This window comes from Mchenga conophoros, linkage group LG14, assembly GCF_057382185.1.
Source record: "Mchenga conophoros isolate Kocher_MC1m ecotype Shallow Benthic linkage group LG14, M_conophoros_male_GT1.1, whole genome shotgun sequence".
Taxonomy (NCBI): domain Eukaryota; kingdom Metazoa; phylum Chordata; class Actinopteri; order Cichliformes; family Cichlidae; genus Mchenga; species Mchenga conophoros.
The window spans coordinates 26,340,155-26,363,134 of NC_140539.1; the positions used below are offsets into that span (position 1 = coordinate 26,340,155).

Here is a 22,980-nt window from a genome sequence, read left to right on the forward strand (position 1 = left end):
TACGAAAGATAAGGCCACACCCACCCAATACCAAATGGAAATTTGGTTCACTGTGTAAAGAGCAGGGGGTTCTGCTCTTATTACTGAAAGATGACCTGAGGGATGGACCCCGGCACGTTTTGCTGTGATACTGGATTGTTGGTGGGCTCTTTTAAAACTATCTGTGCTCCCAAATGTCTCTCTCCAGAACCCAGAAAGATCACCAACCTCCTACAACCTCAAAGTTTTCAACTTCAGTTATAGAGTCAGCACCAGCTATTGCAGAGTCGGAACAGACTCCATTTCCCCAGTGTCAGTCTGAGCTTTCCCAGTTGGAGAGGAGGACACCTGCCTCTGTTATCAATTTCCAGAAAAGTTTTATTGCCAGTCTCTTGGTAAAATCACCACTTTGCTTTGCCTCCTGGTGATCCTCCGAAATACCGCTGTCAGTCTCCAGTTAGTTATTCAGTGTTGAGTGTTTCTTGACTAATTCAAATACATTATTATATAATAATATTTTAGCTTTGTATTGACTAAGCTGTAGGTAAATTATATTATAATAACTGGAGTACAGTGTACAAGTAGATAAAGTGCATAAATATGTATTATAACAAGAGGCTTATTTTATATTTTGAAGACATATAGCTGTTCCGCAGTGAATGTCTAGAAAAGAATATTAGTGGTATAGACTTAATAACTGGGTTAATTTATTTAAAAATTCGTCTGTGCTGACCGAAAAGAAAAGACACATCATGAGGAAAATCCATCCATCCATTCATCCATTCACGTCCACTTATCCTTTTCAGGGTCGCTGGGGGTGCTGGAACCTATCCCAGCTGTCATAAGGAAAACGTCCAAGGTTATTTAATGTATAACATTTCTTATAATTCTTTATTTGTATATAGGAAAAAACACATTGTGAAAATCTTGAGAGGTGTTGTCAACAGACATCATATTTAGTCTTTTATTTTAGAGAAGTAAATGGTTTCTGTGTTTAAACTTCAATAAATTTTAAAATAGAGCAAAAATGTTTGTGCAGTATCAACATCAATTGGGAGTTCATAATACAATAACTAAATTAGACAATTAACCTGTTTCCAAATGTTTAAAAAAAACAAAAAAAAAAACAAAAAAAAAAAACGCTTCTCTATGGTGGCTTAACCCTCCTGTTCAGATTGTCTAACATTTAAACAATGCTCCCTAAAGGACAGAGTAAATGCTGAAATCAAGGTTACATTGGAAAGTAAAAGCTTTTAACAATAAGGTAATGATCATATGGCATTTTATTTTTTCCACATTAAAATATTATAACTGTACTCTCACAAACACTGAGAATATAAATGTTCATCTTTGATATTTCCCAGTCATGCCTTTCTTAATATTCCTTTCAGGGTGCAGTAAAATGATGTAACATTTGGGCACAAAAATACAAAGTAACAACCCAAAACTGGATGCTAAGATAGCAAATATTTCCACTGCTACAGAAAATTTCCCAGGAGAACTGACATAAGCTGGAATGAAAGAAATCCACACAGCCCAGAAAATCAGCATGCTGAAGGAGATGAACTTTGCTTCGTTGAATGTGTCCGGTAGCTTTCGTCCAAGAAATGCCAGGAGAAGACAGGCAAAGGCGAGCAGGCCAATGTAACCAAGGAGCAGGTAAAACCCAGGAGGCCATGGCTCTTTACACTCCACAACAATCTAAAGATGTCCAGAAATTTGTTAGAATGGATTTTGAGAGATGGTACATTTTAGGTGATTATAATTATTTACTCTTTTGTGTCTACTTTACCCATTAAAGTGCCACTGTATATGATTTTATTATGTTGATGGTTAACGACAATATGAAAAGAAATACAAAACCAATTCCCAAAGAGTTGATTATAAAAAAATGTAAATAAGGGTAGATGAAAGAATTTAATTCATGAATCTTATAGATTAAAACATACTAACACTTTATTCACAGTAGAACATATAGAATTATTTAGAAAATATATTGAATCTTTAAACTGATCACATGTACCATTTTAGCTTATTTTAAATTTAATGACATAAATGCATTTCACAAAATTTGGGACAGGCCTACTTATAGTGGCTATGACATCGTCAGTGTATTCAGATGTATATCTGAAATTGCAAGAAATGTTGTTCCTCCCATCCCAATGTTTTTCAGATACAAAATTAGCAAAATGTTTTTTTGGTTGTTTTTTCTTTGATTAAAAATATATATTTGAAAAATATTTCCCATGTCCGTTTACAATATTTTGGGCAGGCTGTGTAAGAAAATACAGAAACAGTTTTCTTACTCACTTTTCCAGTTATAACTTGGTAGTTTGAATTCCTAAATGGAAAGGGAGGTGCACCCAACACCCAGCCAGTAGAGAGACAAATCTAAAGGTTGGGGTAAAACAACAGAAGAACACAATCTAACACTATACAATGTAAACAAACTGATGTGAAAGTTGCAGACATTTTTTCTCCCTTTCACCTGAGGAGCTGTAGTGCACAAGATCAAAATCCTCTGCTGGAATGTACCAAACAGCATACGACCCCTGGAAACAGGTACATTAGTCTGGAAAGCCAGGAGGACCACAATAGTCTTAACAAGGAGGCAGGACAAACACAGGACAAAGCTGATCCCAAATGCTGCCTGGCGGAGCCTACATGTCCACCAAGACGGCTGACCAATGAACACCAGACAACACAGGAAACAGAGCTTGAGTGACAGGAGAAGCAAGAAACTTATTTCTGAATTGTTGGCCTTGACGATGGGTGTAAAGCGGAAACTGTGAAACACAATGGTGATGATGGTGGTCAGTATGAAACCCAGCAAGGTAATTGCTACCAGGATGATTCCCATCGTGTCACTGAAAGACAGGAATTCTTCTTCACCTGCAACACATTTCACTTTTTCTTTGTCTGACCAGAAGTACTCAGGACATTTAATACATTCAGTGGAACCTTTGAAAACACAAAACACAGAAATATGCATGTAAACAGTCAGAAACTATTCATTACATATCTGTAATTTTAAATAACTTTAATAGCATTTTGGAAAAAAAAAAATTATATGGGCTACCGGTCTGGTTGCTGATCTCTCCATCTGCACAGGGCAAACAATCAAAGCAGCATTTGGGCTCTCCTTGGCGTGTGGCCTGCCTGCTGCCAGGGGGACATGGAGCACTACACTGAGATACAGGAACCTGAACAAGAAACAGAAAAAAGATATAATAATGTGAATCAATAGGTTGTTTGACATGGTTACCAAAGACTTTTCACCATGTAAAGTAACATAAATAATAGGTTTGGGATAACTATGACCTGCCTGTGACTGTCTTGTTGTCCATACTATAGTGTTCTTCAGTATCTGCAGCTGTTGTCCTTGCTGAGCTGAACCATCATAATTTCCTACCTTGACAAAACTAGTAGAAAAAAAAAGAGATAATTTCAATGCAATGCAGTCAGTCAAAACAATAAATGTAAAAACATTACATTAGAAAACAATATTGGTATCCTTAAATGTATACAACAAGTGTAGTTCTTGACTTATGATCATCTTCACAAAAAGTTAAAAAGTTAGCTTGAAGTATGGCATTTCACCTAATTTCATTCTTGCTGTCCTTCTGCCAGTTAATGATGTCATAGAGAGGGACTGGCTCTCCATTGGAGTCAAAATATACTTTCTCATCAAACTGGTTGGTGAAATTCACCATTTTCAGATATTGAAGAAACTACATAAAAAAGATTTTTAAAAAAATGTTAATAAAAACTGACACAAATTCATCATGAAATAAAAAAAAAAAACCCAAACATGTGAAGCTTGATTAACATATTTAACATTATTTGACATACAAATGAACCTATTCAGCTACCTGACCGTTGTGTTGTGAGTTGTGCATCTCACACAATCCCCCGGTAGGTCCTGTTGAGTTACAGTTTAAGAAAGTGTGCAGAGCATGGGCAACGGCATACACAGCTTTATACACATTATAGGATATTCGGGCCTGAGATACATCACTATAACTGCTATCTGTGTAACTCAGATCCTCTAAACCTGTGCATACAGTTTTTTTCAGAGCGCCTTCATTACTTTTATCAACAGACATATTAAATGAACTTTGCCCAACAGTAAGCCCGACCATGAAACCAGAATTGTTTTGAGAGCCTAGTTTGTAGTTTTTCAAAGCATTAGTTTCATATTCTTCACTTTTGTCTCTTTCAAACTCTAGCTTACAACCAAAATATTCTTCCCAGAACACATTGACCAACTCCATTCCTGGTTTGGGAGATGGTCGGACATTCAGAAGAAACTCTTTCAAGCCTGGGATGCTGACTCCAGGGAAGGAGAAACCCAGTGTTCCCTCTAGAAGATTATGGAAGTCAGGAGTGGTCAGCTGAGTAGCGGTCATCCAGGCTTCGCTGACTACCCATTGTATCCCTGTCATATTTCTCTGAGTAAGCTGGATGAAACAGAAAGAAATGATGATTAATGTGAAAACAATTAATTTGAAATACCTATCTTTTCATAATATAGCTTAAAACACTACAAAATGTGTCACAATATAGGGAAAGCCACAGAAAACTGAGATACTTACTTCTGAAAACAAATCTAGCAAATTTACTTCTTTGGCAAATACCACCACAACCCGAGCTGTTGACCTCTGGAGTTTGTCTGCCATTTTTTGTATCTCAGCGACTGTGGGTGATGTCGGGATCGTGAGATGAAATGCCACACACCCACCTTGTTGTCCAAACTGAATAGAGAATGCTTGGATACCATAAAGACTGTAATCATCCTGAAATGTATCCCCAAAAAGAACTTGTAAGTCATGTCTGTGTATATTAACGATTCTTTTTGTGCCCTGTATATGACTGATTAGCTGGAGATTTATCAAAGTCTTTATCTCACCGTAGCTCCTATTGTGCCCACCCAGAACCAGCCAAAGAAAGTAACAAGCTTTACGAGACCTCTAACTTGAAAGAGATCACTTGGCACAGTTCTCAAGAATGATGGGTACAAATGCTTGTCAGTAAGACAGCTACAAGTGGCAAAATAACTCACCTATAAGGAGACAGTTTATTTTATGATATTGAATTAAAACAAACTCTAAACATAAATTATTATTAAACGTGATTAAGCAATTTATTACCAGAGGTATGTTGAAAGGGCCAAGCGTGTGAGCTACAGCTCTTGTAGGGGTAGATGATGCAAGACCAATCACAGCAGGCACCGGAGAATAATTCAGACAGGGGGAATACTCCCTTGTCTTCATTTCTACTGTTAATTTTTCTTTCATGTAATTTTCTGCGTCTTTAAGAGTCCTAGGCTTTGACATGTTAACTTCAGCATGTCTTTTTTCTACAGAGAAAAGGATCCCAGGCTTCCTTTTTATCCCTGCCATGTTTAATCCCTTCATTTGAATTCTGCTGTTTTCAGTTTCTGCTGTTTGTTTCACAGTTTTGGAGTAACTGATTAAGGAAAAAAGTGCTTGCAGACTGGTGTGGACATGGTCACAGCTGTCCATAATTCTGTAGCCTAGTTTAACACCTGGTAATAGGCTTGAATTACGATTAATTTCATCCACAGTGAAAACCATGGTCATCATCCAGCGAAACGCTATATGGTCAAAGCTGACAAAATATAAAGAATTAAAATGAATAAATGATCTAAAGTGATACAGAAATCACAGGAATATTATCAAAAACCCACATCTTTTTTCTCTTTCTTTTTTGTTTCTAAACATTGAAACTTTGAAAGAAAAAAATAAGATAGAAATATTAACACTCACCCACTGCAAGATGTAACTTGAGGTTTACTGTTGTAACTGTACTCTGGCTTAGATGCAACATAATGCAGAGGGAAAAATCCTCCAATCACAACGTCACCATCTGAGTGCAAGGCTACGGGCTTGCTGCTGGCCAGTTTTGTACACTCAGGTAAACTGAAATCCTCACTTTTCACTTCCCCTTCCCGTAAACCACTCAGTGGTTCTCTCACAGCCTCTTCTTTCCTCATAACATCTCCCTCCATCCTTTTTGGTTTTCTTTCAACTACAGTTTGAGGAACATCAGAGAACATGATACAAACAGGATTTAAAAAGAGATAAAAAAGCAGCCAAAGACAATTACTAAAAAGGATTGAATGCATCTTCTGTTGTATAAAAACTTTGTGTGCTGAAAACAGTTTCCTGGCTTTGGTTTTCTAACATACTCCGTAAAAGACTAATGAGGAGAGTTAAAAACTCAATGCATTTGTCAGTACATTTTTTCATATGAGTCATCATGAGATTTAACCAATCAGAGTGACACAGACACATGGGAGAGAGGATAGCTCAACATGTACGCAGCAAAAGTTAATGTCTTCATCTCATTATATTTTTTAGAAAACCCAAGTGAAGTCACACTCCACAAGTGCCATAATGTTTTGTTAATGTTTGCTCAGCTATGGTTCTATGGCCAGATGCACAGCAGAAATCATGCAGTGAGCTAAACACTAGGTACAGAAAGTGTTATGGTAGCTAAATGCGGTCCAAATGTTACAGGACACCTGACACCTCATACTATAATGTGGTAATATTATAACTGTAGCAACAGGTGTTTGTTTTTTTTTGTTTTTTTATTTATTTATTTATTTTTTCTTTTTGTTCCATTTGGATCTTTAGCCATCAGAATTGTTGTCTTAAGGCCAAGAAAGATGTCAAGCGGATTTATTTTACCAAGTGGATCATCATGGCCTTTCTATATTGGTCCATTTGATTGACCTTTATTATAATTATGTATTTATTTTATTTTATTTTCGGTTGCTACAAACGGGACAGACATGACTGGGGGACAGGACAGGGAGAAAGAATGAAATAAAGAGAGGGAGAGAAAGAAAACCAAAGGGGAGAAGAGACGGTGAGAAGGGGGGGGAAGAAAGAAAGAAAAACAAACAAAACACCTGGATCACCTGTATGGAGAGAGAGAAAAAACAGAAGAGAAAACAAACAAAAAAAAGCAACATAATAAATACAGCACCATCACAATAAACTAGCTAGCAGAAAATAACAGTAGATACTAAATATTAAACGCTATTGTGCAGCACGCAAGATAGACAGCGCACAATGTGCTTTGAGGCAGCAGCCACGAAAGGTGTAGTCCGTGTCTGTGAACACCCGTGTGTACACCTGTGTGCACACCTGTGTGGATCAGCATGCTTGTATTCCAAAGGTTTCTGCATGTAACGATCTGCTAGGGAGTGTGGGGAGCCATAGCCCTGTCCCCCAGGGCATGAAGCAGGTATGGAGGAGATCCAGGCTCCAGACATCCAGAGGCCTCAGAGTACGAGGACCCGAGGAGGACCATCAAAGGGGGAGGAACCGTGCCACCCTCCTGGGAAGAGCTGAGTAGAACCCCAAAGGAGAGGTCACCCAGCAGCTACGGAGCAGAGGCCAGAGGGGGTTGCAGTGGCGTGCCTGCGGGCTCTGCCGGCAGCCAGCTGTGCCAGAGAGGACCGAGCTTCAGGCCCAGAGGCCTGAGGGCACCCCACCCCCTGGAAGGGGCCCAGCCAGGCCACAGGCACCAGGCCCTGCCAATCGGCCACCAGGAGTGAGCCGGTACATACGTGAGCACCCAGCCCCAGTCGACAAGAACCACCAACACACCAACGTCTGAGGGCATCAGCCACCGGCAGGGAGTGTGGTGAGGGGAGATAGGCATCCGTACTTTGGAAGGGATGAGATGTACCCAGAGAGGTTGAGTCTAAGACCCAACCTGACATATAGACACAGACGAACAGGCGCACGCGGACACAAACGTGCATTCCCACCACCATATACACAACCAAATACTCAGCACTCACCCAACGTGTAGACAGACACAAATAACATCTTTTAACATCTGCAGGAAGCTCCTGAGGATGTTTTACCAGTCGGTGGTTGCTGGAGTACTTTTGTATGCTGTGGTGTGCTGGGGGAGCAGCACAGCAAAGAGGGACTCATCCAGGCTGGAGAAACTGATCAGGAAGGCTAGCTCTGTGGTCGGCATGAAGCTGGACACTCTGGTGACAGTGGCAGAGAAAAGGACATTAAAGAAACTGATGGACATTATGAACAATGCTGGGTATCCTCTGCACACGGCCATAAACAATCAGAAGAGTCTGTTCAGTGACAGGTTGCTTCTCCCCAAGACAAGAACTAACAGACTTAAAAACTCCTTTGTCCCACACGCCATCAAACTGTTTAACTCCTCTCTGGAGGGGAGAGGGAGGGGAAACAGGAGGACAAAGGAGGGGGGAACAACTAAGCTGTAGTGCCTCTTCACCTCACTGTACAATACCTTGTGCAATACTTTTTGTAAATAGTCAACAGTGCAATAGACTCAATACTTGAAATGTGCAATGCACTTGTATTTTTATTTTTTATTCCTATTTATTCTATTTATCCCCTTTGTATATTTTATTTATATTTGTCTCTGTATTTATATGTGTGTGTGTGTGTGTGTGTGTATATATATATATATATATATATATATATATAACAATTCTGTAACTGTAACTTCGGTCGTTGCTGTGCTTTTTGGAAGTCGAATTTCCCAGAGGAACCCACCCGAGGGATTAATAAAGTTCTATCTTATCTCTTATCTTATCTTAAATAGACACTGCACAGACAGTCACACTCCCCAAACATACTCCCCAAACAGGTCTAGGTACCCCCGCCCTCAGAGGGGCACCTAGACCCAGGAGATGTAACCCTTCTCTCTGGGGTGGAGGCAAGCGGACCACCTCCCTATCTGCAGTAGCAGGGAGGCCCCGCATCCCAGACCCCAGTCTGACGGCTAGCACCTCCTCCCAGCCCCCCAGCCCTGACAGCTAACAGAACCGGGGTGAGTGAAGACCTCAAACCTCCCTACGCCCGCTCATATGTAGTGTTGCTGTGTGCTGTTCTAAAGTGCATTTAAAACTCAGGAGAGCATGGTACTAGCTTCCTCTCAGAGAGCAGCACGGCTCTTCCCGAAAGCCCTTAGTTTCTAAATCCATTTAAAATTGAGGGTAGGGTAGATAGATCGAATTTCACCATTGGGACTGTTCTGATTTACTGTCAGTGATAAATGCTAACTTGATTGGTTAAATGCATCAAATAAGAGAGGTCTGAAATTTGTTTTGACTTTTAATAGTATAAACATCTGTTCATGTTTTAGGTGCTGTTGGAGACATGAATATGTGTAATGGAACTGAAGATATAAAGAATCTCCAAAGCCAATACACTGACACATCTCAGCTCAGAATTACTAACATGGTGTACAAGGCTGTGTATGCAATAGCACATGCCATCCATAATGCAGTGTGCCATGGAAAAAATGTCACAGCTCAGTGTAGAAAACTAACCAAGTTAGAGTCTAAACAGGTCAGTTGAAATGAACAAGTCCGTTTAATGTTTTTTGTTATCTCTAATGTACATTGAATGAACTCAAATGTGAATTAATTTTTGCTGTTGTTCTTTCTTTCTTTCCCCTCCCTTTTTGTGTTTTTACAATTTCACAGGTTTTGACTCAGATGAAGAAAGTAAATTTTCCCGAAACAGATATGATGTGTCATTTAACGCTAATGGGGATCCTGTGGCTATTTATGAGTTAGTTAACTGGCGGAAAAGTGAGACTGGCATAACTGAGATAGTAACTGTAGGGTTGTATGATGCATCACTGCCAGCAGGCCAGGAGTTCCAGATTAACAGAAGCATAAACTGGATGGAGGGTAGCACAAAAGTAACGAGTAAAAGGACAAGAGTTTGGCAAATAAGACTTTGGTTAACATAATGATAGCAAAAATTTGCAGTTATTATGTAGCCTCTATGTCTTGACAGGTGCCAGTGTCAGTGTGCAGTGGCAGTTGTCCTCCAGGAACTCGTAAAGTGCTGCAGAAAGGAAAACCCATCTGCTGCTATGACTGTATACCGTGTCCTGAGGGAGAGATAAATAATATTACAGGTAAAATACAATTTTTGCCCATGCATGTAAAATGTGATAGGGTGGATATCTACAATAATATGAATGATTAAAATATTACAATTCTTATAATTCTTGTTTTTAATTTATGTATTTATTTCAATCAGATTCAGCTGATTGTTTACCATGTCACAAGGAATTCTGACCTAATAGAAAGAGAGACACTTGTATCCCTAAGCCTGTAGAATTTCTTTCATTTCAAGACCTCCTAGGAATTATCCTGGCTACACTCTCAGTTCTGGGTGCCTGTCTGGCCATTATGACTGGGGCTGTATTCTTTCATCACAGGACATCTCCAATTGTCCGAGCCAACAACTCTGAGCTGAGCTTCCTGCTGCTCATCTCACTGACTCTGTGTTTCTTATGTTCATTAACTTTCATTGGAGCACCATCAGAGTGGTCCTGCATGCTGCATCACACTGCATTTGGGATCACCTTTGTACTCTGTATCTCCTGTGTACTTGGGGAAACTATAGTGGTTTTAATGGCTTTTAAAGCGACACTTCCAGGTAGCAATGTCATGAAATGGTTTGGTCCTCCACAACAAAGAATGACCGTTGTGTCTTTCACCTTTATTCAAGTTTTAATATGTACTGTATGGTTGGTACTTAGCCCTCCATTCCCAATTAAAAATCTAACCACATACAAGGAGAAGATCATCCTGGAATGTGCATTAGGCTCCCCTGTTGGCTTCTGGGCTGTTCTCGGCTACATAGGCCTACTGGCTGCCTTTTGTTTTGTTTTAGCTGTCTTAGCCCGCAAATTACCTGACAATTTTAATGAAGCCAAGCTTATCACCTTCAGCATGTTGATATTCTGTGCAGTGTGGATCACCTTTATCCCAGCATATGTCAGTTCTCCTGTGAAATTCACTGTAGTTGTGGAGATTTTTGCCATTCTGGCCTCCAGCTTTGGACTAATGCTGTGTATATTTGCTCCAAACAGAACACCAAGAAATATGTCATGACTAATGAAAGAAATCTCCGTCCCGGATCATCCGTGGATCGGGTTTCCTCCGAGGCGTGGGCACGTCTCTGTGGTATTTTCGACCTTGGGGTACCAGCCTGTGAGTCTTACACATCAATTCTTGGGTCACAGAGAAAGAGAAAAACAACTAGTAAATGGGCCTTATTGAGTAACAGTTTTCCTGTATAATATCACTATAAAACAATATCCTGTAAATGCTACCATGGTATCAAAATATCACAACAACTAAGGATAGGATTTAGAGGTTTCACACTTAAAATGGCAACAGTAGTTTCAAAATATACACCTTCAACACAATCAGCAAATCACTTGATTTTCAGTTTTAAGTGAAATCAAATATTTACGTTAAGATTTTCAAAATGTCAATTTTTGAAACATTTACTATTTTTCAATGCAATTGATTAAGGTCAATTTTTTTTCAAGGCACAAAAATAAAAGTCACATTTCATGATAACAGTATCTTGTTCTGAGTCCTTTTTTTTTAAGTTGTTTGATATTGTTTGAACCATCCCTCTGCAGATGATCAGTTAGCTGTTTTGCAACTACTCTTTTAAGAATTTTTTCGATAAAACGGAGGTTAGCCCATAATTAGCTAAGACAGCTGGATCAAGTGAACATCATATCAAGCAAGCCCTGAGTAAATGTGATTATACCATCTGTACATTTGTCAAATCTGGGAAGGCACCTAAAGAATGCTCCAGGCAATAAAGGAGAGAAGAAGGACAACTGCTACCTAAGTGAAAACCCCTAAGTGCCAGGAGATTTGCCATGATTTATACATCGGGGAAATCAGACATCCTCTGGTTAAGCGGATGGCACAAAATAGAAGAGCTACTTTTAATGATGAGAATTTTCACATCCTGGATAGGGAAGAACGCTGTTGGAGCGAGGAGTCAAGGAGGCCATTTATGCAAAAAGGGAAAGAACATCTCTGAATTGAGGAGGAGGCCCAAGGTTACATTTTTCACCATCTTACAATGCTGCGATTGCAACCATTCCCCAACTCATTAGTGGGGAGTGGTCATTACCATTTGCATATTAATGATCAAGAAACTGATGTCACAGTCCTTAGCTTCGGTAACATCTGCCTCTCTCTCAGGTGGAGGAAGATCTCAGCCTGGGTGTTTATTGTCTTATGTAGTCTGGAAGATGAGTGGATGGTGGGGTGGGTGCAGTTTTCTCTGTGGTGGGGTTGGGTGGACTGTCCCGGGCTCTGTGGGGCCGGGCGGCGCTGCTGCACTGGGCCCCGGCCTGGATGGGCCTGGGCCCCCTTTCCCTGGCGGGTCGCGGAGTGTGGGGGTGCCTACTGGGGTCAGCGGGGGAGCTGGCCCCAGGGAGGGGTCACTTGCCCCTCCCTTCCTTCCCTCCCCATCTCCAGCTGCCTCCCTCTTCCCGCTCCACCACAACCACCCACACATGCAGTTCCTTGGAGTAGGGGTATGTCACCAGGGTGCAGAGGAGGCTACCCCCCCCCCCCCCCTCTGTCCCCCTCTGGCTGCCTCTGCCTCAATTTTATCTCACAACTTAGACATTCACATTACTCACACTCTTATTACACATACATATAGGATTTTGGGGGTGGGCACGATACACGGAGTCCAAAGTACCATCAGGGTGTACACCCCACCCCTGGCATCGTTGCCCACCTCTCAATTTTAAATACACATAGACATTGAGGGCTAGCAGGAGGGACCATGCGCTTACCTGCTGCTCTCTGGCAGGTAGCTCCAAGCCCTCCTGGGTTTTAAATGCACCTTAAAACACACATGCATCAACACTACAATGAGCGAGTGGAGGGAGGTTTGGAGTCTTCTCTCACCCCCGTTCTCTGCGGCCTGCTGGAGCAGGGGGGCTAGGAGGAGGAGTTGGCCGTCCGACTGCGGTCTGGAGTGTGGAGCCTTCCTGCTGCTGCGGAGTCGGGGCGGTCTGCCTCCCCCCACCGCAGGGAAAAGGGAAACACCACCTGGGTCTGGGTGCAGTTCCCCCCTCCAGGGGCGGGGGCACCTAGACCCGGTTTGTAGAGTACGCTTGGGGAGTGTGATCGTGTGTACAACGTCTCTTTATGTCTGTCTCCACGTTGGTTGAGTGTGGAGTAAGTGCATATGAGAGCATGAGGGTGGGAATGGATGTTTGTATCTGTGTGTGCCTGTATGTCTGTGTCTATATGTCAGGTTGGGTGTCAGGCGCCACCTCTCTGGGGACATCTCAGGCCCTCCAAGGTTTGGAGGCCTATCTCCCCCTACCACCACTTCCCCTGCCAGTGGCGGACCCCCTCAGACATCGGTGCGTTGGTGGTTCTTTGTGTCCAGGGATGGGCGTCCAGGTACACACCGGCTCACTCCTTGGCGGCTGCTTATCGGGGCCTGGAGCCTGGGGCTCGCTCGGGCCACTTCGGAGGTGGGGTGCCCCCGGCCTCTCGGCCTGGGGCTCGGTCACTCAGGCGCAGCTGGCTGCCGGCGGAGCTCACGGGCGCGTCACTGCAACTCCCCCTGGCTTCTGCTCCGCGGCTGCTGAGTGAGCCCTCATCTGGGACTCTCCTCAGCTCTTTCCGGGACAGTGGCGCAGCTGCCCCTCTGTTGGTCTTCCTTGGTCTCTTGTGTTCTGGGGGCCTCTGGATGTCTGGAGTTTTGATCTCCTCCACACCTGCTTCATGCCCTGGAGGACGGGGCTGTGGCCCCCCCACACCCTCTAGCAGATTATTACATGAAGGAACCTTTTAAAAAACAAAAAACAAGCGCGTCCATGCTCACAGGTGTACACACGGGTGATCACACCCACAAACTACACCCTTTTTGGCTCCTACCTCAAAGCACACTGTGTTCTGTTGATCTTATGTGCTGCACAATAATGTTTAACATTTAGTATTTACTGTCATATTCCCATATATCATTGTGATGTTGTTTATTCTATTACTCTTGTTCTCTTCTGCTTGCTTTCTTTTTTCTTTCTCAGCAGGTGACCCAGGTGATTGATATATGCATTTTTTTTTCTCTGCCCGTTCTGTTGGTTTTTGTCTTTTGCCCTTCTCCCCCGTCCCTCTTCTCAGCTGTTTTTCTTTCCCTCTTTCTTTCTCCCCTTCTTTCCCCCAGTCAAGTCTGTCCCGTATTCAGTAAGTGAAAATAAAATAAACAATAAAAGGTGAATCAAATGGACCATTACGGCAAGGCTGGGATGGTCAGTTTGGTAAAGTAAATCCGTTGGGCATCTTTCTTTGCCTTTAGACAACAATTCTGAGGGCAAAAGAGCCAAAAGGGACAGGCCAAAAAAACAACAAAAACAAAAAAAAAAAACAACAACATCTGCCTCTCTGACATCAAGTTAAGGGAGTCCAGCTCTATCCCCACAACAGTACTGGCCTTTTGGATCAGTTTATTGAGTCTGTTGGCATCTGCGATTCCTCAACCTGCTGCCCCAGCATGCAACAGCATGGCACTGGCCACAACAAACTCATAAAACATGCTGAGCATTGCCAACACATGTTAAAATTGAGGGTAGGGCACCAGTGCCAGAGGTGGGTTGGAGTACACCGACCATCCTCTGGATGCTGTAAAATGTGCCCACCCCCAAGGCCCTATATGTATGTGTTATGTGAGAGTGTGAGTAATGTGGATGTCTCGGTTGCAGAATAAAATTGAGGCACAGGCGGCCAGAAGGGGACAGAGGAGGAGTGCCTCCCCTGCACCCTGGTGACATACCTGCATCCCAAACCCTGCGTGTGTGGGTGGGTGTGGTAGAGCGGGAATAGGGAGGCAGCTGAGGATGGGGAGGGAAGAAAGGGACGGGCAAGTGGCCCTAAAATTGTCAGGGCTCTGTGTGCGGGCAGGCGGAGAGGAGGATCCAAGCGTAGGACTCGAACACAGAATTGTGAATCAGAACCTTAGCTTTATTGCTGACATGAAAACCAAACGTGAAGTGACCACTGAAACCGGAGACCAGGAACACACAGGCATAATCTGAGGGTACAACACGACACTGAGCACAGGAAAACACAGGGCTAATATACACAGGGTGGCAATCAGGGAATGGGCAACAGGAGGGAGACACAGCTGGGAGAGATCAGGGTAACGAGACGGGGGGGGGGGGGGGGGGGGGGGGGGGGAACAAAGCTGCACACACTAACATAAGACAAAGACTTTCACAATAAAACAGGAAACATGAATTACTAAACAAGCACGCAGACTTGACACTGTGAGACAGACAGAAAATATTCTAGAGTCAAATGTGAGGCCAAATAGCTAAAGTTTGATCTAACCTCCTGATCAGGCTTTCCAGTCTGCCTTACCTCTTGGTCAATCTCTAAAATGCATTTGCTGTCATTAAAATAACTAGACAGTTATTTTAATGTTAAGGGTTTCTTCATCAGTTCTAATATATTTTGGATTTGAATGAACTGTGACAGTTGTATACAACTGATATTATAGTAAGTGTATTAAAGTGTACAACAAAATAAATATGTATAATCAGCTAAAAGGTATCCATATTTGGAGGTAATATAGAAATTCAACACTAAATATTCCTTTTAATTTCTCTGGTTACGTTTTTGAGAAAAGCCTTTCTTTAATTGCTAAATAACCTGCAACCTCGATTTGATGTCAACAACTGTAAAAACTAGACAAAACTCAACATTTGGGGTAAATATTGACTCATTTATTCAATAAGCTGTATTTGAAAATACCTCTGTGCTGAATGTTCTAACAGCAGGTAGAGCTGTGTACTGTGAACCAAATTAAACAGCTCATTGCTTACATTTTAAAAATGCTTTTTATAAAGCATCTTTTTTTATCCAGTAATAGTTGAAGTAATATATATAGTATATTGCCTGTATTGTTGCAGTGCTCTAAATCACTCAACTGCTTCCCATGTTACACATTTGGGCTGCAGTTAGAGCTCTTTCCACTCATGAGATCTGAAAGGAGCTGCAGGCTCCCTCTTACCAGAATCTGCAGATATCTCACACACACAAACACACACCGACACAGACACACACAGACACACACATACCAACACCAAGAACAGTCCAACATGCTAACCATGTTAGTGTTTAACACAGTGTTTGCCTCACTAGGCAGGGCTTTTGTTTTATCTAAGACGTGTGTGGAAAGTACAGAGACTGTTGGTGGTTTAATCACTTTGGGGCTGACTGAATCCATGTGTAAGCAGGATCGTGTTGCACACAGTTGGGCTGTAGATGAGGTAGAAAATAATAGCTTTTAACAAATAATTTTAGTTAAAACAAGTAACAGAACTAACAAGAGAAGAAAAACATCCAGAATCACTGAAACATGTTTCAGATGATATTTTATTTACTTTCACATTCAAACATTATAAGTGATTACTACAGTATTAAACTTAAACACAACTGGGTTTTCCAACACAATAAACACAAAGTTTTTCTTTTTTTCACATTAAAATATAAGAATTTTTTTTTTTTACTCTGAAATAGAAATAAAAAATTCATCTTGAATATTTTCCAGTCATGCCTTTCTTGATATTTCTCTCAGGTCGTAGTAAAATAATGTAACATTTGGGGATGAAAATACATAGTAACAATCCAAAACTGGATGATAATATAGCAAATATTTCCACTGCCACAGAGAACTTTCCAGGAGAGCTGACATAAGCTGGAATGAAAGAAATCCACACAGCCCAGAAAATTAGCATGCTGAAGGTGATGAGCTTTGCTTCGTTGAACGTGTCTGGTAGTTTTCGTCCAAGAAATGCCAGGAGAAGACAGGCAAAGGCGAGCAGGCCAATGTAACCAAGGAGCAGGTAGAATCCAGGAGGCCATGGCTCTTTACACTCCACCACAATCTAATATAATCTAACAATTAGTATGTATACAGAGAAATGGTTCATTTTATATGATTTATTTGTTTCTGCTCTGATGTCTACACTAATCACTGAAGTCCCCTTCTATAGGATTGGAAGACATCTTACTGTATAACTTAGTGATATTAACGTCCAAGAATAGAAATTGCAACAATTAGTGTTTTAGTACTTCCTACTCACTCTTCCAGTTGAAGCTTGGTAGTTTGGATTCCTGAATGGGAACGGAGGTGCGGCTAGCACCCAGCCAGCACAGAGACAAATCTGGAGCAGCATAAAATAATAGTTACAGAAAGTGGCTACAAAAACTGACATTATAATTTTCTGACAGTTTGATATCTTTCCCACCTGAGGAGCTGTGGTACAGATGATCAGAATCCTCTGCTGAGCTGTACCAAACAGCATCCGACCCCTGGAACCAGGTACATTAGTCCGGAAAGCCAGGAGAACCACAATGGTCTTAAAAAGGACGCAGGACAAACACAGGGCAAAGCTGATCCCAAATGCTGCCTGGCGGAGCCTACATGTCCACCAAGACGGCTGACCAATGAACACCAGAGAACACAGGAAACAGAGCTTGAGTGACAGGAGAAGCAAGAAACTTATTTCTGAATTGTTGGCCTTGACAATGGGTGTAAAGCGGAAACTGTGAAACACAATGGTGATGATGGATGTCAAGATGAATCCCAGCAGGGTGAGTGCAACCAGGATAATACCCATGGCATCATAGAAAGAGAGGAACTCTTCTTCCCCTGCAACACATTTCACCTTGTATTTGTCTGACAAGTAGTATTCAGGACATTTTATGCAATCAGTGGAACCTTTGGGAGCAGAGAACACAAGACAACAAGACATATGTGGATTAAAATTCAGGAACTAATCAATATTTTTTCAATACTTTTTAACAGTGCAACATTTTCATTCTTTAATATGATATGGGCTACCAGTCTGGTTTCTGATCTCTCCATCTGCACAGGGCAAACAATCAAAGCAGCATTTGGGCTCTCCTCGGCGTGTGGCCTGCCTGCTGCCAGGGGGACATGGAGCACTACACTGAGATACAGGAACCTGAACAAGGAACAGAAAAAAGATATAATAATGTGAATCAATAGGTTGTAATATTTTCTTACTGAGTATTTGACATAGTTGATCAAATAATTTTCAACAGCTTAAAAATGTTTAATTTTAAAGTGGCATAAGAAATACATTTACAATAATTATAACCTACCTGCCTCTCTCCTTTTGTCCATACAATAGTGTTCTTCATTATCTGCAACTGTTGGCCATGGGGAGCTGAACCATCATAGCTTCCAACTTCTATAAATCTAGCTTAAAATATTTCAGAATAAAACCAAACCAAAGTTTTGGGTTATTAAGTAAATACCCATAACTTCTTGTTCATGGTTGTTGTAACAGACAGATCTTTCAAAGGGACATAAAAGACTTTGTCCACAGAAACCTATTCTAACAAAGTGTCACAGATTTAAAATTGTCCATGAATTCACAGTACACAGTGCATTAGTTACACCCTTTTGAACACCCTCTACAGTGACAATAACAAATACATTTTAAAGATTAGAGTAAAAATCAATCATATATCTATATATGTATCTATATATGATTTTGATATGATATGATTGATTTTTATTGAAAAATGGCAAAATAGCTTGTGATAATGAAACACCCTGTGAAGTTGAGGCACACAACGATGTGTCCCGCTGGTAAAGTTTCCAGGCTGCCTTTCCTCATAGTAGCCATCCCTCAAGACTTTCTCCATTTGAAGAAATGCATTATCAGGGATTGTAACATCTAGTCCTTTTATTGAATTAAAAGATACAATGAGTGAAAGTGAAATGACAGTCTTTCCATGTTTGTAACATTATATTCGTTGCTGAAGCCTAAAGTGACCTCCCCAAAACTGTTTTTTGGTTTAGTTTCCTTCTTAACATTGAGCTGTTGGTTCGGTCACAAGTTAACCAACATAAACTATCATTGAACTATTAGTGTCAGGGTCCTGGGACTGGGCGACCCAGGACCCCGGGGCAGTCATGGACCTGTGTTATTATTATGTATTGTTGGTGTTGCTTCCCCTTCTCTGTGCTTGTACATATGTGTGTGTGTGGGTGGCTGTGTGTCTAAGTACTTGTTTATAGGCGCCGTCAGGCCTGGGGGGTGTGGCCCTGCTAGGGGACTGGCCACACCCGAAGCCACACACCTGCTGCTGATCAGGCCTCGTCGGGGGAGCTACTTAAGAGAGTCTTGGAGCTCCCACCGACGCGGGATCATTGCATGAGACTCCACGTTAGTCACCCTGTCTAAGTTTAGTCAGAAAGTGTATGCCTGCCATTTCTGAGTGTCCTGACAGCTGCGCTATTGTTTCCCGCAGGAAGAGCGTGGAAGGCACGGAGAGCAGCGAGCACCGGGGGGTGCTGACACGGGAGCAGAGAGCACACGGACTATTCACGGGAGACACGACACGGGAGTCTGGGAGAACACGGGGATTTATTGTTACGTTGTTTTCACTCTGTAAATAAACACTGTTTGTACATAGAGCACCGCGCCTGGGTCCTCCTTCCCCACTCCTTCCACGGTGTGCCATGCCATACCGTGACAATTAGCAGCAACCAATCTAGTTATGGACATTAAATTCTGTACCCGGAATGATTACACTACCTGCGCTATAAAAACTGTAATTTAAAACACCTATTTATTCACTCCAGCTTAATGGACAGTTAAATCTACGACAATTTTTAGAGTAGGTGTTTATAGTTCAAATTAGGATTAATACATACAGTATTTCACATGTAATGTTCACTTAAAAGTTATACTAAACCTCATTTTGTCTTTGCTGTCCTTCTGCCAGTTAATGATGTCATAGAGAGGGACTGGCTCTCCATTGGAGTCGAAATATACTTTCTCATTGAACTGGTTGGTGAAATTGACCATCTTCAGATGTTGAAGAAACTACATCAGAAGAGAATTATAAAAAATAAAATATTAAACGAAACAAACAAAAAATATTTTTTTTAAAAATTACAAAATCGAAAGAAAAAAAAATCACATGAATTATGATTTGGATATTTTGTGATTGTTTCAATTACCTGACCATTCGAAAATGATCTGTGTTTCTCACACAACCCCTTATTATGTCCCACAGAGTCACAGTTTAAGAAAGTGTGCAGAGCATGGGCAACAGCGTACACAGCTTTATACACATTATAGGATATTCTGACCGGAGATACATCGCTATAACTGCTGTCAGTCTGTCTCAGATCCTCTGAACCTGTGCATACAGGTTTTGCCAAAGAACCTGCATAATTTCTATCAGCTGACATATTAAACAATCTTTTTGGTCCAACGGTAAGCCCAACCATATAGCTAGAATTGTTTTGAGAGCTTAGTTTGTAATTCAAAGTATCCATATAATTCAATCTTTCCAGAGTATTCACTTCATATTCTTTGGCTCTGTCTCTTTCAAACTCCAGCTTACACCCAAACTGCTCTTCCCAGAACATATTGATGAATTCCATTCCTGGTTTGGGAGAGGGTCGGACATTCAAAGGAAACTCTTTCAAGCCAGGAATGCTGACTCCAGGGAAGGAGAAGCCCAGTGTTCCCTCCAGGAGAAAGTGGAAGTCAGGTGAGGCCAGCCGGCTCGAGGTCACCCAGGCTTCACTTGCTATCCACTGTATCCCTGTTACATTCCTTTGAGCTAGCTGGAAAGGCAAACATAAACAACTGTGAAGACTATTCACGTATATACTTAAAAATACCCAAAATAGGATTTGTTACATTATTAATTAAGATGTTATTATTTACAAAATACATCAATCAAGATACTAACTTCTGAGAACAGATGCAATACATCTACTTCTGCAGTAATGACCACGACAACCCGAGCAGTTGAGCTCTCCAGCTTATCTGCCATTTCTAGTATTTCAGCCGTTGTGGGTGATGCTGGGATAGAGAGATGAAATGCCACACATCCACCTTGCCTTCTAAACTGATTAGAGAATGCTTGGATGCCATAAAGGCTGTAGTCATCCTGAAATGTATATACAGAAAGCATTTATAAACCATGTTGCTGTCTAAAAGTGTCCCATTGTAGCATTTAAAAATGTTTTGGACTCACCGTAGCTCCTATTGTGCCCACCCAGAACCAGCCGAAGTAAGTGACAAGATTTACGAGACCTCTAACTTGAAAGAGATCACTTGGCACAGTTCTCAAGAATGATGGGTACTGTTAAGGTTCAAAATTGAGGAGGGAGAGTACAAACCACCCTTGGTCCAGAAGCTCTTGGTCCAACAATGATTTTAATGAACACACGTGTGGGAAGACACTCTGTACGCAGACAGCCAGTAGTCCTCGACTTAATCAAAGCATAAACAGATATTTTATAGCATCAGGGTTTGATTTACTGACGCCCCTTCATGCGTCACAGATACATTTTATACATAGATCAGATCAACACCACAATGACTTTTCACCCAGAAAATCATCTTCTATTTTCATGGCTGGTACTTTCCGTTCTTGTCTTAAAGTGAATTGTTCCTCTTTCTTGTCGAGACATAACTAATCTCTCCTCTAAATAAATCTAACTAATGTGTGTGTATGTGTTGACCTCACATGCTCTTTGTGTCACCTCTTCACCTACAACCTGCTGTGTCTCGTCCTCAAATGCTCTTTCTCAATTCACCTGTTGCACTTCTGACCTTTCACTATACCAGAAGCTTACTGAGACTATGTGTATGTCTTCTACTAAATAAATGTTTTAACCAAGAACCTCTACTAAAACCTTAATATAAAATGATCTGATATATAAGTGTTTTGTAAGCATGTACTGCAATTCCTTCTATGCTCCAAGTCACTTGCACAATAGATTGTCCGAACATCGCGCCAAACAAAGCTTCCGACCCCCAATTAATTGACCGAGCTCCAACTCTTTAATAAGCACAGATATGCATTGTGTATAAAATAGTCATAACTGCTTAAGGCCTTCTTAAAGCTATCTGTTACATTGTTAAAGCCTCGTCTTAGCCTGCTGCTCAAAATAACTTCCACTTCTGCAAAACTCTCCAAGCCTGTTTCCTGTCCTGTTACTTTTAGCCTTTCTGAAAGACACACTGTTTAACCCCTGAATGCAATATAAACTCCAGATTATATTTATTATTTAACAATAGCAGTAAAATAATTTCCCTGCTCCACAGTACAAATGCTTATCACTAAGACAGGTACAAGTAGCAAAATAACTCACCTAGAAGGAGAGCAAGTTCTTTCTATATTATTGAGACACAAACCAAACACATAACATTATTAAACAAAGTTGTACAGATAATTACCAGTGGTATATTGAAAGGTCCAAGTGTTTGAGCTACAGCTCTTGTAGGGGACGAGGATGCAAGACCAATCACAGCAGGCACAGGAGAATAATACAGACATGTGGAAGATTGTCTTGCCTTTATCTCTTCTGTTGCATTTACTTTTATGTCATTTTCAGTGTTTCCAAGATTGTGCTGAATTGCTGTCTTAACTTCAGCACTTCTCTCTTTCAGTATGGTTAGTATTTTTGACTTGGCTGTTATTGCCACAGTCTTTGATTGCTTAGTTTCAATACCACTGTTTTCAATTTCTGCTGTTTTTTCTCCCTCACTGCTAACAGCTTTTGAGTGAGTGAGCAAAGAATACAGAGCCTGCAGGCTGTTATGGATGTAGTTGCAGCTGTCCATAATCCTGTAGCCTAGTTTAACACCCGGTAACAGACTTGTTAGGGGGCAGGGTTTAATAAGAATATTTTCTTCTTCCTGCTCCTTTTCACACATGGTTGTTGTGTTTTGTTGACAGAAGATGTGGTTGTTTTGTTTGATTTGTAGTACCAAGTGTGAAATAAATAAAAATGAAATGAAATGAAATGAATTATGGTTAATTTCCTCCACTGCAAACACCATTGTCATCATCCATCGAAAGGGTCTTTCATGAAAGCTGCAGACATTTTTTTTTAAAAAAGTATTTAAATTTCTAGGCGCAGCCAAGTGGCGGAGGGCTTTCGCTTTGGTGGCCTCAGAATCTCATCTCTGATTTTTGCAGATTATGTGGTTCTGTTGGCTTCATCGGGTGAAGGCCTCCAGCTTGCACTGGAACGGTTCGCAGCCGAGTGTGAAGCAGCGGGAATGAGGATCAGCACCTCCAAATCTGAGGCCATGGTTCTC

At 41.4% G+C, this 22,980-nt stretch overlaps 2 protein-coding genes and 1 pseudogene across 2 annotated transcripts; 1 reads left to right on the forward strand and 2 right to left on the reverse strand.

The window, feature by feature from the left end:
* Positions 1-1,323: 1,323 nt before the first annotated feature.
* On the reverse strand, positions 1,324-5,585 carry LOC146559880 (extracellular calcium-sensing receptor-like). Its single transcript, XM_085243659.1, has 12 exons — positions 5,408-5,585; positions 5,130-5,257; positions 4,889-5,041; positions 4,575-4,775; positions 4,204-4,340; positions 3,852-4,095; positions 3,580-3,710; positions 3,305-3,401; positions 3,059-3,182; positions 2,468-2,940; positions 2,290-2,370; positions 1,324-1,680 (listed from the first exon to the last, which is right to left on the reverse strand). The coding sequence occupies exons 1-12, from the start codon at positions 5,583-5,585 to the stop codon at positions 1,324-1,326; spliced, it is 2,304 nt and encodes a 767-aa protein (XP_085099785.1).
* Positions 5,586-9,170: 3,585 nt separating this feature from the next.
* Positions 9,171-10,927, forward strand: LOC146559881 (extracellular calcium-sensing receptor-like; annotated as a pseudogene).
* Positions 10,928-16,335: 5,408 nt separating this feature from the next.
* Positions 16,336-22,728, reverse strand: LOC146559882 (extracellular calcium-sensing receptor-like). The gene is made up of 15 exons (XM_085243662.1): positions 22,685-22,728; positions 22,392-22,537; positions 22,114-22,241; positions 21,991-22,028; positions 21,875-21,881; positions 20,906-21,013; positions 20,618-20,818; positions 20,254-20,390; positions 19,875-20,094; positions 19,607-19,737; positions 18,002-18,098; positions 17,718-17,841; positions 17,122-17,594; positions 16,957-17,037; positions 16,336-16,758 (listed from the first exon to the last, which is right to left on the reverse strand). Exons 1-15 carry the CDS (start codon positions 22,726-22,728, stop codon positions 16,402-16,404), a joined length of 2,292 nt encoding a protein of 763 aa, XP_085099788.1. The 3' UTR covers positions 16,336-16,401.
* Between the last annotated feature and the right edge of the window lie 252 nt (positions 22,729-22,980).

What these genes read in the sequence shown, in the direction of transcription:
- LOC146559880 (XM_085243659.1), bottom strand. Translation starts at nt 5,585, where the DNA reads ATGATGACCATGGTTTTCACTGTGGATGAAATTAATCGTAATTCAAGC. An exon ending in GCCCTTTCAACATACCTCTG is followed by an intron (nt 5,042 to 5,129) that starts GTAATAAATTGC and finishes GTCTCCTTATAG; the next exon opens with GTGAGTTATTTTGCCACTTG. An exon ending in GACAGCAAGAATGAAATTAG is followed by an intron (nt 3,402 to 3,579) that starts GTGAAATGCCAT and finishes TTTTTCTACTAG; the next exon opens with TTTTGTCAAGGTAGGAAATT.
- LOC146559882 (XM_085243662.1), bottom strand. Translation starts at nt 22,728, where the DNA reads ATGATGACAATGGTGTTTGCAGTGGAGGAAATTAACCATAATTC. An exon ending in TGGGCACAATAGGAGCTACG is followed by an intron (nt 20,819 to 20,905) that starts GTGAGTCCAAAA and finishes TATACATTTCAG; the next exon opens with GATGACTACAGCCTTTATGG. An exon ending in TCTGTACCACAGCTCCTCAG is followed by an intron (nt 17,038 to 17,121) that starts GTGGGAAAGATA and finishes ATGCTGCTCCAG; the next exon opens with ATTTGTCTCTGTGCTGGCTG.